Source organism: Astatotilapia calliptera, chromosome 2, assembly GCF_964374335.1.
Source record: "Astatotilapia calliptera chromosome 2, fAstCal68.1, whole genome shotgun sequence".
Lineage (NCBI taxonomy): Eukaryota > Metazoa > Chordata > Actinopteri > Cichliformes > Cichlidae > Astatotilapia > Astatotilapia calliptera.
Window position 1 is genome coordinate 9,741,192 of NC_137423.1, and position 18,811 is coordinate 9,760,002.

Genomic DNA, 18,811 nt, shown 5'->3' on the forward strand with positions numbered 1-18,811 from the left:
ACAGAATCAAAAATGACCCTTCTTCGCTAAAGATCGAACATAAAGCAATTGCATTTTAAATGGAAGCCCATTTTGCATTAAGAAACACTATCAGCAATCAGAAATTGTGTATATCAGAGTTCTCTGTTTTTACTGTCCTGAAAACTGCATTAATTCAGTGGATGCGGTTAGGTTCAAAACAACGTAATATAAGAGGGCAACCAATTCAATCTAAGAGGGATCCAATTTTTATCCATTCATGTACCAGCTACTGGCTTTTTGCTGTTATGTTCTCATATCGCATGAGAGTTTATTTGCCAGGTGTCAGAAGTCTAATAATGAATAAAGTTCAGGATATGCTTAAAAACTCACCTCAGTATAGCCGTCATCAGAAGGAAGTGCGCTTCACTGACTCATCAACTTGTCTCAGGCTTTCCACAAAGTTTCACAGTTGACCTTAAAGTAAGATGCTGCAAGCTTACCTTGCAGTGTATTACTTTTTAAGGTCTAAAGACCTTAAAGTGCGCTATAGATTGAAGTGATTTGAACTGACAACAGGGCTAATTCAGCACTTCAAGTTAACATCAATAAAAGTTTTTAAATTTATTCTGATTTCCGTTTGTTTTCATTGCCTGTGCTATCTGTTATTTAGTTCAAATTGTGGGTAGATAATGCTGTGCTGTCATGTGACCTGTTCTCTCATGTGTGCCTTTCTCTTGTTTTGTATGTATTTCTCGTTTGTTATTTATTCCTATTTTATTCCTGCAATTGGTATGGAATTCATTTTTTTAAAAAATTGATCAGTGTTTTGAAATTAGATGTGATGAACATGTGACCTTAATTTACAAAATCAACATCATGTTGGATTCAATGAGACATGAAACTAGTGCATGAAACAGGTCTCAGTAAATGTTCTCATAGACTGCAATACACTGCCCCCTGCTGGTCATTATAAAGTCTGCAGATGTCATTTGACATGAATGTCATATTTGTGAAACAAAATAAAGGACTCTGTAAAATAAATGAAAATCAAATATTTATATACAGAATATTTATGTACAAATGCTGAAAAAGACATTTGAACAAGATGCACACCCAGTAAAATTTAAAAAAAAAAGAAAAGTCAGTTTTATCATGTGACTATCATGCTGTCATTTCTGCACAATGCACTTTACACCAGATCAAAATAAAACACTGTGAGGTCGTTCTAACCGGAAGCCCAGAGAGCTTCGACAATGCAGCACAATGCCCTGAAGCATCAGCATCAAAATATACTTCAAGTACCAAAAAGTACTCATTGTGCAGAATGCCCTATTTTTGAATAGCTGGACATTTTAATTACTTTATCACCAGCTGTGACTACAGCTGATAATCAACCATGTTTCATAGGGATGTGACTACATTTAGAAATGTCACGCATTTTTAGGTATAAAGCAAAAGATGCAATGAAATAAATAAGCTATCACATATTAATCCAAATGAATTCACTGAAATACATCTGCACATTTCTGCAGCCTGACTTATTACACACGTGAACACAGTACACATTTGTTTACTGCAAGCTTGTTTCAGAGATGTGATGCAGTTAAATCTGTATGCGTCTGTTTCCTTGTAGTGTTAGTAGAGATGGTGAACCTGACACAATCCTGTGTTTGGTGTGAAGGAAACCAGTTAACAGCCGGTTTAGTGAAATTCTCTTGAACACATGGAAAACTCATCGTCGTCTCGAAGTGAGCAGCTGAAGCGTCCCGTGTGATCAGAGATCCTCGTCATCCTCGCTCACCATGACGTCGAGCTCTTTGTCTTTCCGTACGACGCTCTCGGTGATGAACTCCTTGTGCTGCTCCTCCAGCTCACGCAGCTCCGCCTGCAGGCGCTCCAGGTGGAGCACTCGCCGGTTCCTCAGCAGCCGGCTGGGGAATGGGTTCATGTCGTTGAAGGCGATGCTGGTCAGCTTCCTGCATGGACACACGCAGGTGGAAAGGACTCGATCACCAACACAGAGGAACTGGAAACTGATCAGCTTGAGTGTTTCTGTTTTATGCTGCTTGATACTTCAGGTACTGCAGTTTGAGCAGGAAATACTGGACTGACTGGACCACATGTATCCGAGAGCTGCAGATACTTAAAAATCTTTAAATCGTTGTTACTGTGATCAGGGAAATTTAAACTTCTCACAAAATTTCAGTAAAAAGGGTTTGAAGCTCAAAGATTCAACAGCTACATCCGCTACACTTCTGAGAGTGTAACAGCTCGTAGATTAAGGCGGGTGGAGGCGAGTGCGTACCTGGCATTGGAGACGGTCTTTGTGAAGAAGCGTAGGTACTGGTAGATCTCCACGCTGTCGTGAATCTTCAGGATGTCGTCCTCTTTGTATTTGAACAGAGCCAGAGTGTATCTGAAGATCACCTGCAGCACAGACACGCATTTCATAACAGGACACTCACGCCACACAATTAATTGGAAACTTTGAGGAGGTGAGTCATAAAATTACTCTTTCAGTTGTGGTGCAGTTGGGCCCTTTACTCATTACAGCTCTGATCGATTTCCAATAAGCCACTTGGTTCCTCAGTTGCCAGATAATATTAACTTACTTGGTAGTTGAGCTTTAAGTTTAAATTAAACTTTTGGGTTGGATCTACGTGGCTGAAGCTGTTGTCAGCATTTATCCCTGTGTGGTATATATTTCTGTGTCTGAACTGTGATTTTATTTCCTGAGACAAACGATGTAAAAGCTGTGCTGCATTTGTCACATTGCAGAAACAAGCCCAAAGCCATTGTCCCGCTCATCGTCTGGATTTACGCTGCTTGTGGTAGACTGTGAGGTCGTTACTAGAATGATCTGCTTTCCCACTCCTATTTCATGTCACATGACAGTTCCCCATGCTTAGTAAACAATGTCTTATTACTCCTAAAATGTAAATAAAGACATCTAAAGGTGAAAACAAAATCATTTTTGTTTCCATGGACACTACTGTGGTGCATTCAAGTGTTGTCTGCATTTCTGTCATGGTGTGTTCGGGTGTATGGTACCTTGGTACCCTCATACAGGAAGGCGTCCCACAGAGGCATCAGGATGTCGCTGGGCAGACTCTCCACAAAAACCACCAGGAACCAGTTGAAGGTGACCAGAGAGACGTCAATGTTGTGATCCTCAAAGTGAGATGCCAGGCGAGGAAGCTTCTCCGCCATGAAGTCCTTCAGCACGCGCTGGTCCGCCTGAGCACAAAGACTCACAGAGATCAGCCTCACTGATCACTAAAACAGATCACAGCAGGCAAGCAGGTGAGTGTGTCTGCTGACCTGAGAGGCCACCAGATTCTTGGTGTAGTAGTCCTGAGGCATGATGGCTTCCACCACTGCCACCAGACACCAGAAGGCGTCTTCGTCACTTTGGAGGACCAGCAGAGCGAGGGCCGCTAACCTGTGGACATTGATGGAAGGTGAGGTTCTGCCTGGAAGGCGGGTCCACATAAGAACTCAGATATAAAATTTATACTTTTGTTCTGACCTGTTGAGTACCTGGCAGTAGCCAATGGCAGGGTTATGCCCGGAGAAGGCCAGAAGGATGCGGCGGAGCTGCTGGAGGGCGGGGCTGGACAGCGAGGAGAAGTGCTGATTGGTCGTCAGGGTTCGGTGAAGGTCCAGCTGGACCTGCCTGGAGGCAGGATTAGGAGCTGTCCGACTCTTCTCACACAGCTGGAAACAGAACAGGATTACTGAGTGCTCGCCAGCATTCCCAACAGGAAGGAGGAGGAGCCACCTGTGCTCAGGTGCGGATAAAGCACTCTGTTGGCAGAGGTATGAAAATGCGCAGTAAAATCTAACGTGCATAGCTAACTTCATCAACGACATTTTGGGAGGAATAATCACACATCAGCCTTCGGCCATTTTTTGATGAACGCATACGCCCCCTAGAGCGCGCTAACTTTATTAACAGCCACACAAATGTAAAGCACACATCAAACATAAATAAACCATTTGACTGTCTCCATAATTGAGAGAATTTTCTCTTCTTATTTCAACACACTCTCTCTCTCTACAGCTGTACCTGCTGATAGCGTTGCGTGTGGCACTCTTGGCTTGTCAAAGTTCTGGCTCGGACCAAACAGCGCCACACTCTGCCGATACTCCCGAGGGACGCCTTCACGCACCAGAATTTTGAGCTCAGGTGAGATGATGAAGTCATCGTCGGACCTGCCTGCAAGGTACTGAGCCCAGCGGCTCAGCAGGGGGTGCTCCAGACCCTCCTACAGAGACAATGATGTATGATATAAAAAGAGGATAACCATTATCTGTTAAGCATTATGTTACAATTTAACATAATGTAAAATTGTAACATTGTAAACATAATGTTACAATTTTAATCCGTATTAATATCATAGGGAGATTAATATCCCTACAATATTAAGCATCAGACTTTATCAAATTTTCTAAAAACTTTTTTTGTTGGATAGTGTAGCGCAGCTGGATAGTGTAGTGGTAATACTACATATCTTTGGAGTCGCACGTTCGATTCCCACCCAGTATCCAGTAAGGGTCCTGGCTAGACCCCTCATGCTAACCAAAAATCCCTGGAATGGTGCGGCTATGTCTGCAGTCTCTCCGCTTAAATTTAGAGCTTGCTTGTTTGTTAAATGTATTATTTACTGTTTTTAGTTTACTCCATGACGGGGCTGGATATCGGGCGTCCTGCACCACCCATCCGGTCTGGAGCATAGCGAAACCATTTCTGCACTGTTTGAACGAAGGTAAACTCAGAAACTGCCCCCACCTGCTGAGTCAGGCCATCTAAGACAACAAAAACCCCCAAAAACAAACAAACAAAAAAACAGTAAACGTTGTGTCTGGAAGGCGGGTCCACATAAGAACTCAGATATAATATTTATATTTTTGTTCTAACCTGTTGAGTCCCTGGCAGCAGCCAATGGCAAGGTTGTGCCAGCCAGCAGGATGCTGCGGAGCTGCTGAAGGGCGGGGCTGGAGTCTGAAAGTAAGAGCTCGTTTAGACTCTATTCTGTGAACAGGCTTGCTCCCACGAATATGTGAATTCATCTGTAAAAGAGTTTAACTCTAATGCACCTGTTCCTCCTGCTCCCTGCTGCAGGGCGGCCTGTTGGACTACGAATGCCAGTGCGGAGCTAAGAAGATCAAAGAGGAGCTGTTGTTCTTGAACCTGCCAAAGTGAGTAACCTCAAATCGGTCCCCAAAGGCCTCAAACCACCACAGTTCAGTCGGTGTCAGTTTTGTTCATGTCATGTCCTCCTTGCGTCTTCCTTTGAGCCTCTCCTCTTTGTCTCATCTCTTTCAGTGTGCTGATCTTCCAGCTGAAGTGGTTTACGTTCACTCCATCGTTCACCGTGGAGAAGAAGAACAGCCCCATTGTTCTGACACAGCAGCTGGTGATCAGCCAGGACACAGCCTTTACTGAAGAGGTAAGGGAAAAGGCACACCGTTCATTTCAAGTATGGATGGAGCCCATTTCTAAGCTAACGGGTGGTGCCGCTGCCCTCTCCCAGTAAACTGCTCGCTATTTGTTGGTCAGCGTGATCAGTCGTTTGGGCTCCTCAGCTTACAGCGGTGAGTGGGTGCTTTCAGACACATGTGCTGAATGCAGGTCAGCTTTGAAAGTTTATGAGACGTTAATAAGTGCGCCTTCTCCTCTCAGGACATTACGTCTGTGACGGCGTTCACCAGATGAGCGGAAGAGACGACGTCACAGACAGCCGGCTCACGTACGATGACGAGTTGGTCTGCCAGACCACGTGTGAGTCTGTGTGTGAGCAGCGGCAGAGAACAGCTTACCTGCTATTCTATAAAAGACAGGTGACGTCTCCCAGCAAACAGTCAGCATGTCTGTGCAAATATTCAGTGTAACTTGTAGAAAAACCCTCACACTCAGTTTATTTGTGTTTTTCTTTTTCTATTTCTTACTTTCTTTGCCGCACTAGAAAGGCAGCAGAGTCGGGACTCAGATCTGCAGCAACACCTTCATTGTTATTGTTATTATTGTTGTTAGTACTGTTGTTGTTATGATTGATATTGTTACTGTTATGATCAGTTTTATTATTATTATTATCATTATTAATTTTTTAATACATTTGTTTATCTTTATTATTATTAGTAGTAATGTTGTTGTTTATGTTGTTATTGTTATTATTATTACTGGTATTTTTGACATTATTATTATTATTATTTTGTTGTTATTGTCATTATTAGTAGAAGTAGTATTAGTTATATCATTTTTATATCAGCCTGGAGTGAACAACATGAAAGCATGGATCCATCCTCCCTCACATTCACAATTCAGGCTGCTGGTGTAATCGTGCGGGGGATATTTTCCTGGTACACTTTGGGACCTTTAAATGCTACAGTCTGAGTATTGTTATGACCACAGTGTACCCTCTTCTGATGGCTGAAAGTAAAAGGGGGTCCAGTACCGGTTCCGGTACCAGGCCTACTGACAATTTAACATAATGTAAAATGGTAACATCGTAAACATAATGTTACAATTTAACATAATGTAAAATGGTAACATTGTAAACAGAATGTTACCATTTAACATAATGTGAAATGGTAACATTGTAAACAGAATGTTACCATTTAACATAATGTGAAATGGTAACATTGTAAACAGAATGTTACCATTTAACACAATGTGAAATGGTAACATTGTAAACAGAATGTTACCATTTAACACAATGTGAAATGGTAACATTGTAAACAGAATGTTACCATTTAACATAATGTAAAATGGTAACATTGTAAACAGAATGTTACCATTTAACACAATGTGAAATGGTAACATTGTAAACAGAATGTTACCATTTAACATAATGTGAAATGGTAACATTGTAAACAGAATGTTACCATTTAACACAATGTAAAATGGTAACATTGTAAACAGAATGTTTCCATTTAACATAATGTGAAATGGTAACATTGTAAACAGAATGTTACCATTTAACATAATGTAAAATGGTAACATTGTAAACAGAATGTTACCATTTAACACAATGTGAAATGGTAACATTGTAAACAGAATGTTACCATTTAACATAATGTGAAATGGTAACATTGTAAACAGAATGTTACCATTTAACATAATGTGAAATGGTAACATTGTAAACAGAATGTTACCATTTAACACAATGTGAAATGGTAACATTGTAAACAGAATGTTACCATTTAACACAATGTAAAATGGTAACATTGTAAACAGAATGTTACCATTTAACACAATGTAAAATGGTAACATTGTAAACAGAATGTTTCCATTTAACATAATGTGAAATGGTAACATTGTAAACAGAATGTTACCATTTAACACAATGTGAAATGGTAACATTGTAAACAGAATGTTACCATTTAACATAATGTAAAATGGTAACATTGTAAACAGAATGTTACCATTTAACACAAGGTAAAATGGTAACATTGTAAACAGAATGTTACCATTTAACATAATGTAAAATGGTAACATTGTAAACAGAATGTTACCATTTAACATAATGTAAAATGGTAACATTGTAAACAGAATGTTACCATTTAACATAATGTAAAATGGTAACATTGTAAACAGAATGTTACCATTTAACATAATGTAAAATGGTAACATTGTAAACAGAATGTTACCATTTAACATAATGTGAAATGGTAACATTGTAAACAGAATGTTGCCATTTAACATTATGTTAAATATAACTAACGGATTTACTTTACCAAATGGACCATCCCGGCCTTGCCGTATTGGTCTATTTGATTCACCTTTGTTTTTATTGTTTATTTTATTTTCACTTGCTACACATAGGTGAGACATGACTGGGGGAAAGAAAGGGGAGAAAGAAAGAGGGAAAGAAAAACAGCAGGGAAGAGGAATGGTGATAAAGGGCAAAAAACAAAAACCAACAAAACAAACAGACAAAAAATATATATATCAGTCACTTCAACTCAAAGAAGTCCAGACGCTTTTCTTTCCAAGCTCCTTTGACTGACTGTTAGGACAACTTATTTATTGCAAGCATGCAGTACAAGAATAACTCGATGTTTCTGACTTTGCATTACGAATTGTTTACCCACTGACAAACATTTCAAATGAAATGAAATTAAAAAACAATTTGCGGTAACCTGATTTTAATTCAAAAAGAATCATTAACAACACTTCTTGTAATGGTGTCAAAATCAGCCCAACTTTTATTTTCAAATGCAAAAAGTAAAAGAAAATGAGCCAACATACTGGACACATATAACTGTCAATATAATTGTTTATAAACAATTATACTGTCATCATTGTTACAGATATGGAAACTTTATTAACAATTTGTCCAAGTAAAAAAATGCCCTGCTAATTGTTGGGGTTTTCTCTCCTCTAGCCCTTTCCTTTAAGCTCTTCTTTACATCCCCCCACCTTTTCTTTTTTCTTAATAATATAACAATAAAAATAATTGGCTGCATTTTAAATGTGTCAGATCAATGTCTTTATTCAAGAATACAAGAAATGGTAATAGCTGCATGTGTGTTTGTGTGTGTGCATAATATGCATACTTTACTTGTTGGATCCAAATCCCACAAGGAATCAAATAAAACAAGAAGACAAACAAAAACAAAACAAAAATATATTTCTCTCCCTTCCCAGGTCAGGTTCACAAAAGCATTGCAGCTCTTTATTCCTCTTGTACAGCTCCAGAGTCTGTCAGCCAAAAAGAAACTACTGAGGTTCCAACACCCAGTGTTTCTGTAAACACAGATGAAAATGAACAGTCATCCACATCTAAAAGATTTGTAGATTCGAGGGACCGGTATAATACATCTAGTACATCTTTGTTTAAACCTCAGAACACAAAAAGGGAACAAACCATTGTATACAGATTTAAAAGTGCGCAAAGCAACGAACAGTCACCCTCTGAAACAGCTGAGGTTATCACAACCATTGTTTCTGTAAATACACAGGAACAGTCACCCACCTCAAAAAGATTAGTATATTCAAGGGACCAGTGTATCTACTCTGGTCAAAAGAATCCATGCTTCGTACTGATGTCCACAATTCTTTTTTATTCCTCTCACAATCATGGAGCACTGTGAAAACTAGAAACGAGTAAAATAATATCAATAGCACATATGACATCCATCTCAGCCACTTATTTCTTTTCACAAGGTGCACAAGTGCTTAACAAATAACAGCATAATGTTTTTACCGTGTACGCCTTGTAAAAACAGTAGTAGAAAAGTTGTAGATTCGTGCTCTTGTGGGGGAGACGTATGTTATCCACCACCTCGATAGCTAGCCGAGAGTTCGAGGGTCACTAGAGCCGCCGAGAACGCATGAACTACTTACGGTAGGACGTTTTGCCAAAGTAAGACGTTTTGTCAGAACACCGAGTCCTCAGGAGGATGCAGCCCATGAATTTGGACACGATCTCAGATGCACTTCTGGTGTTGTCATGGCAACCCACACAAACATTTCAGCGTCAGCTACAATGAGGCGGAGCCCTTACTGGGACACTGAGCTCAGGTAGAGTGAAAGACAACATTTTTCCGCATCCAAAACAGCAGCGCTGTTCCTGTGACCTCTAGTAAAGCCTCTACTTGGGAAAAGGGAGTCTTTCATCAAAGCATCCTGCAGAAGTTGAATAAAAATATGCAAATGTTTAAATGATGCAACTTAATGAAGGCTGACAGCAGTTGTACTATTTTACATTGCAGCGAACAGGGGTGACCATTATTTTCAACGTTTTTACAGAATTTTTCACATTGAAAGTGAAATAATATAAATAATGTCTCAATTAAATTGCGTTAATATTTAAAAATACAAAAACTACAGCTTTGTTCACAAGCCAATAAAAATGTACTTGGGCCAGTGGTAAATGAAAATAACACTTATTCAGCACCTGGTTGTTGCGGCTGCATCAGGACACCAGATGTTCAGCCTCCATCCTGTAGGCAGACTTATCCCCGTCTGAGAGGAGTCCAATAATGGTGGTGTCATCTGCAAGCTTAATTAATTTGACAGACTGGTGGTTGGAGGTGCGGCAGTTGGTGTACAGGGAGAAGGGCATAGAAGAAAGAACACAGGCCTGAGGGGAGCTCGTGCTGATGGTCCGGGAGTCCAAGACATTCTTCCCCAGCCTCACTGGTTGCTTCCTGTCCGTCAGGAAGTCAGTGATCCACCGGCAGATGGGATCAGGCACATTCATCTGGGAAAGCAATCCTTGAAGAAGGTCTGAAAGGATGGTGTTGAAGGTAGAGCTGAAGTCCACAAACAGGATCCTAGCATAGATTCTGCAGGACAAAGTGTAGGGCCATGTTGATGGCATCGTCTACAGACCTGTTGGCTCTGTATGCAAACTGCAGGGGGTCCAGGAGGGGGGCCGTGAGGGTCTTAAGATAGGAGAGAACCAGGCGCTCAAAAGACTTCCTGACCAGATGTCAGAGCCACAGGTCTGTAGTCTTTTCGTCCAGTGATCTTTGGCTTCTTGAAAGCTATATATGATATAAAAATGATATAAAAACTGTTAATCAGCAAAAGAAATGATATCATAGTTCTTATAAAGAAAGCCTCTATCAATCAAACACCAGCAGTGTAGCAATGTTGTTCACTTACACTGTATATAAAACACTGATTTTGGCTACATCCAGTTTTTACTGTATTATAAACATTTTTTACCATGAAGAGTAAAGTGTTTGGCATTTTTGTCATTGTTATTGAGCTCAGAGATCAGGCCCAGCCCAGTATCTACCTGGTTATGAGCAAGGAGCTGGAGGTGATAACTCAACAATAACCAGGCCATGCATGCATGGATGGATGCATGGATGGATCAGTTTGTAGGCTGTGTGTGGTCAGCAGCAGGCTGCTGGGTGTGGACCAAGAGGGAAAGCCCAGCATGTGAAACCCATCAGCAGAAGGCCAGAACAAAGGTGCACAGACAAACGCAGCCCAGACACTCAGGCAGGACGAGTAAAATAAATGGCAGCAAACACAGTATGATGTGGTAAAATGTGCTTTCTTTCACAAACAGATAGCACAAACAAGAATCACAAGAATCTCCTTTGTGGTTCTTGTTTTTCTTTTGAGTACATTAATAAAAAGTTGAAATAAAGTGGCAATAAAATTCATGCACTGAAGACCACACGAAACCCTAATTCACCCTACTACCTGTTGCCTTCACATTCCATTTGCATCCCTTGTCCACAGAATCAAAAATGACCCTTCTTCGCTAAAGATCGAACATAAAGCAATTGCATTTTAAATGGAAGCCCATTTTGCATTAAGAAACACTATCAGCAATCAGAAATTGTGTATATCAGAGTTCTCTGTTTTTACTGTCCTGAAAACTGCATTAATTCAGTGGATGCGGTTAGGTTCAAAACAACGTAATATAAGAGGGATCCAATTTTTATCCATTCATGTACCAGCTACTGGCTTTTTGCTGTTATGTTCTCATATCGCATTAGAGTTTATTTGCCAGGTGTCAGAAGTCTAATAATGAATAAAGTTCAGGATATGCTTAAAAACTCACCTCAGTATAGCCGTCATCAGAAGGAAGTGCGCTTCACTGACTCATCAACTTGTCTCAGGCTTTCCACAAAGTTTCACAGTTGACCTTAAAGTAAGATGCTGCAAGCTTACCTTGCAGTGTATTCCTTTTTAAGGTCTAAAGACCTTAAAGTGCGCTATAGATTGAAGTGATTTGAACTGACAACAGGGCTAATTCAGCACTTCAAGTTAACATCAATAAAAGTTTTTAAATTTATTCTGATTTCCGTTTGTTTTCATTGCCTGTGCTATCTGTTATTTAGTTCAAATTGTGGGTAGATAATGCTGTGCTGTCATGTGACCTGTTCTCTCATGTGTGCCTTTCTCTTGTTTTGTATGTATTTCTCGTTTGTTATTTATTCCTATTTTATTCCTGCAATTGGTATGGAATTCATTTTTTTAAAAAATTGATCAGTGTTTTGAAATTAGATGTGATGAACATGTGACCTTAATTTACAAAATCAACATCATGTTGGATTCAATGAGACATGAAACTAGTGCATGAAACAGGTCTCAGTAAATGTTCTCATAGACTGCAATACACTGCCCCCTGCTGGTCATTATAAAGTCTGCAGATGTCATTTGACATGAATGTCATATTTGTGAAACAAAATAAAGGACTCTGTAAAATAAATGAAAATCAAATATTTATATACAGAATATTTATGTACAAATGCTGAAAAAGACATTTGAACAAGATGCACACCCAGTAAAATTTAAAAAAAAAAGAAAAGTCAGTTTTATCATGTGACTATCATGCTGTCATTTCTGCACAATGCACTTTACACCAGATCAAAATAAAACACTGTGAGGTCGTTCTAACCGGAAGCCCAGAGAGCTTCGACAATGCAGCACAATGCCCTGAAGCATCAGCATCAAAATATACTTCAAGTACCAAAAAGTACTCATTGTGCAGAATGCCCTATTTTTGAATAGCTGGACATTTTAATTACTTTATCACCAGCTGTGACTACAGCTGATAATCAACCATGTTTCATAGGGATGTGACTACATTTAGAAATGTCACGCATTTTTAGGTATAAAGCAAAAGATGCAATGAAATAAATAAGCTATCACATATTAATCCAAATGAATTCACTGAAATACATCTGCACATTTCTGCAGCCTGACTTATTACACACGTGAACACAGTACACATTTGTTTACTGCAAGCTTGTTTCAGAGATGTGATGCAGTTAAATCTGTATGCGTCTGTTTCCTTGTAGTGTTAGTAGAGATGGTGAACCTGACACAATCCTGTGTTTGGTGTGAAGGAAACCAGTTAACAGCCGGTTTAGTGAAATTCTCTTGAACACATGGAAAACTCATCGTCGTCTCGAAGTGAGCAGCTGAAGCGTCCCGTGTGATCAGAGATCCTCGTCATCCTCGCTCACCATGACGTCGAGCTCTTTGTCTTTCCGTACGACGCTCTCGGTGATGAACTCCTTGTGCTGCTCCTCCAGCTCACGCAGCTCCGCCTGCAGGCGCTCCAGGTGGAGCACTCGCCGGTTCCTCAGCAGCCGGCTGGGGAATGGGTTCATGTCGTTGAAGGCGATGCTGGTCAGCTTCCTGCATGGACACACGCAGGTGGAAAGGACTCGATCACCAACACAGAGGAACTGGAAACTGATCAGCTTGAGTGTTTCTGTTTTATGCTGCTTGATACTTCAGGTACTGCAGTTTGAGCAGGAAATACTGGACTGACTGGACCACATGTATCCGAGAGCTGCAGATACTTAAAAATCTTTAAATCGTTGTTACTGTGATCAGGGAAATTTAAACTTCTCACAAAATTTCAGTAAAAAGGGTTTGAAGCTCAAAGATTCAACAGCTACATCCGCTACACTTCTGAGAGTGTAACAGCTCGTAGATTAAGGCGGGTGGAGGCGAGTGCGTACCTGGCATTGGAGACGGTCTTTGTGAAGAAGCGTAGGTACTGGTAGATCTCCACGCTGTCGTGAATCTTCAGGATGTCGTCCTCTTTGTATTTGAACAGAGCCAGAGTGTATCTGAAGATCACCTGCAGCACAGACACGCATTTCATAACAGGACACTCACGCCACACAATTAATTGGAAACTTTGAGGAGGTGAGTCATAAAATTACTCTTTCAGTTGTGGTGCAGTTGGGCCCTTTACTCATTACAGCTCTGATCGATTTCCAATAAGCCACTTGGTTCCTCAGTTGCCAGATAATATTAACTTACTTGGTAGTTGAGCTTTAAGTTTAAATTAAACTTTTGGGTTGGATCTACGTGGCTGAAGCTGTTGTCAGCATTTATCCCTGTGTGGTATATATTTCTGTGTCTGAACTGTGATTTTATTTCCTGAGACAAACGATGTAAAAGCTGTGCTGCATTTGTCACATTGCAGAAACAAGCCCAAAGCCATTGTCCCGCTCATCGTCTGGATTTACGCTGCTTGTGGTAGACTGTGAGGTCGTTACTAGAATGATCTGCTTTCCCACTCCTATTTCATGTCACATGACAGTTCCCCATGCTTAGTAAACAATGTCTTATTACTCCTAAAATGTAAATAAAGACATCTAAAGGTGAAAACAAAATCATTTTTGTTTCCATGGACACTACTGTGGTGCATTCAAGTGTTGTCTGCATTTCTGTCATGGTGTGTTCGGGTGTATGGTACCTTGGTACCCTCATACAGGAAGGCGTCCCACAGAGGCATCAGGATGTCGCTGGGCAGACTCTCCACAAAAACCACCAGGAACCAGTTGAAGGTGACCAGAGAGACGTCAATGTTGTGATCCTCAAAGTGAGATGCCAGGCGAGGAAGCTTCTCCGCCATGAAGTCCTTCAGCACGCGCTGGTCCGCCTGAGCACAAAGACTCACAGAGATCAGCCTCACTGATCACTAAAACAGATCACAGCAGGCAAGCAGGTGAGTGTGTCTGCTGACCTGAGAGGCCACCAGATTCTTGGTGTAGTAGTCCTGAGGCATGATGGCTTCCACCACTGCCACCAGACACCAGAAGGCGTCTTCGTCACTTTGGAGGACCAGCAGAGCGAGGGCCGCTAACCTGTGGACATTGATGGAAGGTGAGGTTCTGCCTGGAAGGCGGGTCCACATAAGAACTCAGATATAAAATTTATACTTTTGTTCTGACCTGTTGAGTACCTGGCAGTAGCCAATGGCAGGGTTATGCCCGGAGAAGGCCAGAAGGATGCGGCGGAGCTGCTGGAGGGCGGGGCTGGACAGCGAGGAGAAGTGCTGATTGGTCGTCAGGGTTCGGTGAAGGTCCAGCTGGACCTGCCTGGAGGCAGGATTAGGAGCTGTCCGACTCTTCTCACACAGCTGGAAACAGAACAGGATTACTGAGTGCTCGCCAGCATTCCCAACAGGAAGGAGGAGGAGCCACCTGTGCTCAGGTGCGGATAAAGCACTCTGTTGGCAGAGGTATGAAAATGCGCAGTAAAATCTAACGTGCATAGCTAACTTCATCAACGACATTTTGGGAGGAATAATCACACATCAGCCTTCGGCCATTTTTTGATGAACGCATACGCCCCCTAGAGCGCGCTAACTTTATTAACAGCCACACAAATGTAAAGCACACATCAAACATAAATAAACCATTTGACTGTCTCCATAATTGAGAGAATTTTCTCTTCTTATTTCAACACACTCTCTCTCTCTACAGCTGTACCTGCTGATAGCGTTGCGTGTGGCACTCTTGGCTTGTCAAAGTTCTGGCTCGGACCAAACAGCGCCACACTCTGCCGATACTCCCGAGGGACGCCTTCACGCACCAGAATTTTGAGCTCAGGTGAGATGATGAAGTCATCGTCGGACCTGCCTGCAAGGTACTGAGCCCAGCGGCTCAGCAGGGGGTGCTCCAGACCCTCCTACAGAGACAATGATGTATGATATAAAAAGAGGATAACCATTATCTGTTAAGCATTATGTTACAATTTAACATAATGTAAAATTGTAACATTGTAAACATAATGTTACAATTTTAATCCGTATTAATATCATAGGGAGATTAATATCCCTACAATATTAAGCATCAGACTTTATCAAATTTTCTAAAAACTTTTTTTGTTGGATAGTGTAGCGCAGCTGGATAGTGTAGTGGTAATACTACATATCTTTGGAGTCGCACGTTCGATTCCCACCCAGTATCCAGTAAGGGTCCTGGCTAGACCCCTCATGCTAACCAAAAATCCCTGGAATGGTGCGGCTATGTCTGCAGTCTCTCCGCTTAAATTTAGAGCTTGCTTGTTTGTTAAATGTATTATTTACTGTTTTTAGTTTACTCCATGACGGGGCTGGATATCGGGCGTCCTGCACCACCCATCCGGTCTGGAGCATAGCGAAACCATTTCTGCACTGTTTGAACGAAGGTAAACTCAGAAACTGCCCCCACCTGCTGAGTCAGGCCATCTAAGACAACAAAAACCCCCAAAAACAAACAAACAAAAAAACAGTAAACGTTGTGTCTGGAAGGCGGGTCCACATAAGAACTCAGATATAATATTTATATTTTTGTTCTAACCTGTTGAGTCCCTGGCAGCAGCCAATGGCAAGGTTGTGCCAGCCAGCAGGATGCTGCGGAGCTGCTGAAGGGCGGGGCTGGAGTCTGAAAGTAAGAGCTCGTTTAGACTCTATTCTGTGAACAGGCTTGCTCCCACGAATATGTGAATTCATCTGTAAAAGAGTTTAACTCTAATGCACCTGTTCCTCCTGCTCCCTGCTGCAGGGCGGCCTGTTGGACTACGAATGCCAGTGCGGAGCTAAGAAGATCAAAGAGGAGCTGTTGTTCTTGAACCTGCCAAAGTGAGTAACCTCAAATCGGTCCCCAAAGGCCTCAAACCACCACAGTTCAGTCGGTGTCAGTTTTGTTCATGTCATGTCCTCCTTGCGTCTTCCTTTGAGCCTCTCCTCTTTGTCTCATCTCTTTCAGTGTGCTGATCTTCCAGCTGAAGTGGTTTACGTTCACTCCATCGTTCACCGTGGAGAAGAAGAACAGCCCCATTGTTCTGACACAGCAGCTGGTGATCAGCCAGGACACAGCCTTTACTGAAGAGGTAAGGGAAAAGGCACACCGTTCATTTCAAGTATGGATGGAGCCCATTTCTAAGCTAACGGGTGGTGCCGCTGCCCTCTCCCAGTAAACTGCTCGCTATTTGTTGGTCAGCGTGATCAGTCGTTTGGGCTCCTCAGCTTACAGCGGTGAGTGGGTGCTTTCAGACACATGTGCTGAATGCAGGTCAGCTTTGAAAGTTTATGAGACGTTAATAAGTGCGCCTTCTCCTCTCAGGACATTACGTCTGTGACGGCGTTCACCAGATGAGCGGAAGAGACGACGTCACAGACAGCCGGCTCACGTACGATGACGAGTTGGTCTGCCAGACCACGTGTGAGTCTGTGTGTGAGCAGCGGCAGAGAACAGCTTACCTGCTATTCTATAAAAGACAGGTGACGTCTCCCAGCAAACAGTCAGCATGTCTGTGCAAATATTCAGTGTAACTTGTAGAAAAACCCTCACACTCAGTTTATTTGTGTTTTTCTTTTTCTATTTCTTACTTTCTTTGCCGCACTAGAAAGGCAGCAGAGTCGGGACTCAGATCTGCAGCAACACCTTCATTGTTATTGTTATTATTGTTGTTAGTACTGTTGTTGTTATGATTGATATTGTTACTGTTATGATCAGTTTTATTATTATTATTATCATTATTAATTTTTTAATACATTTGTTTATCTTTATTATTATTAGTAGTAATGTTGTTGTTTATGGTGTTATTGTTATTATTATTACTGGTATTTTTGACATTATTATTATTATTTTGTTGTTATTGTCATTATTAGTAGAAGTAGTATTAGTTATATCATTTTTATATCAGCCTGGAGTGAACAACATGAAAGCATGGATCCATCCTCCCTCACATTCACAATTCAGGCTGCTGGTGTAATCGTGCGGGGGATATTTTCCTGGTACACTTTGGGACCTTTAAATGCTACAGTCTGAGTATTGTTATGACCACAGTGTACCCTCTTCTGATGGCTGAAAGTAAAAGGGGGTCCAGTACCGGTTCCGGTACCAGGCCTACTGACAATTTAACATAATGTAAAATGGTAACATCGTAAACATAATGTTACAATTTAACATAATGTAAAATGGTAACATTGTAAACAGAATGTTACCATTTAACATAATGTGAAATGGTAACATTGTAAACAGAATGTTACCATTTAACATAATGTGAAATGGTAACATTGTAAACAGAATGTTACCATTTAACACAATGTGAAATGGTAACATTGTAAACAGAATGTTACCATTTAACACAATGTGAAATGGTAACATTGTAAACAGAATGTTACCATTTAACACAATGTAAAATGGTAACATTGTAAACAGAATGTTACCATTTAACACAATGTAAAATGGTAACATTGTAAACAGAATGTTACCATTTAACACAATGTGAAATGGTAACATTGTAAACAGAATGTTACCATTTAACATAATGTAAAATGGTAACATTGTAAACAGAATGTTACCATTTAACACAATGTGAAATGGTAACATTGTAAACAGAATGTTACCATTTAACATAATGTGAAATGGTAACATTGTAAACAGAATGTTACCATTTAACACAATGTAAAATGGTAACATTGTAAACAGAATGTTTCCATTTAACATAATGTGAAATGGTAACATTGTAAACAGAATGTTACCATTTAACACAATGTAAAATGGTAACATTGTAAACAGAATGTTACCATTTAACACAATGTGAAATGGTAACATTGTAAACAGAATGTTACCATTTAACATAATGTGAAATGGTAACATTGTAAACAGAATGTTACCATTTAACATAATGTGAAATGGTAACATTGTAAACAGAATGTTACCATTTAACACAATGTGAAATGGTAACATTGTAAACAGAATGTTACCATTTAACACAATGTAAAATGGTAACATTGTAAACAGAATGTTACCATTTAACACAATGTAAAATGGTAACATTGTAAACAGAATGTTTCCATTTAACATAATGTGAAATGGTAACATTGTAAACAGAATGTTACCATTTAACACAATGTAAAATGGTAACATTGTAAACAGAATGTTACCATTTAACATAATGTGAAATGGTAACATTGTAAACAGAATGTTACCATTTAACATAATGTGAAATGGTAACATTGTAAACAGAATGTTACCATTTAACACAATGTGAAATGGTAACATTGTAAACAGAATGTTACCATTTAACACAATGTAAAATGGTAACATTGTAAACAGAATGTTACCATTTAACACA

The 18,811-nt window shown here is 40.4% G+C and overlaps 2 protein-coding genes across 2 annotated transcripts; both read right to left on the bottom strand.

The window, feature by feature from the left end:
* Positions 1-1,735: 1,735 nt before the first annotated feature.
* LOC145420612 (TBC1 domain family member 2A-like) lies at positions 1,736-4,538 on the bottom strand. Its single transcript, XM_080290011.1, has 7 exons — positions 4,503-4,538; positions 4,056-4,229; positions 3,491-3,678; positions 3,283-3,403; positions 3,013-3,198; positions 2,267-2,388; positions 1,736-1,937 (listed from the first exon to the last, which is right to left on the bottom strand). The coding sequence occupies exons 1-7, from the start codon at positions 4,536-4,538 to the stop codon at positions 1,736-1,738; spliced, it is 1,029 nt and encodes a 342-aa protein (XP_080146137.1).
* Positions 4,539-12,879: 8,341 nt separating this feature from the next.
* On the bottom strand, positions 12,880-15,682 carry LOC145420615 (TBC1 domain family member 2A-like). The gene is made up of 7 exons (XM_080290015.1): positions 15,647-15,682; positions 15,200-15,373; positions 14,635-14,822; positions 14,427-14,547; positions 14,157-14,342; positions 13,411-13,532; positions 12,880-13,081 (listed from the first exon to the last, which is right to left on the bottom strand). Exons 1-7 carry the CDS (start codon positions 15,680-15,682, stop codon positions 12,880-12,882), a joined length of 1,029 nt encoding a protein of 342 aa, XP_080146141.1.
* Positions 15,683-18,811: the final 3,129 nt, after the last annotated feature.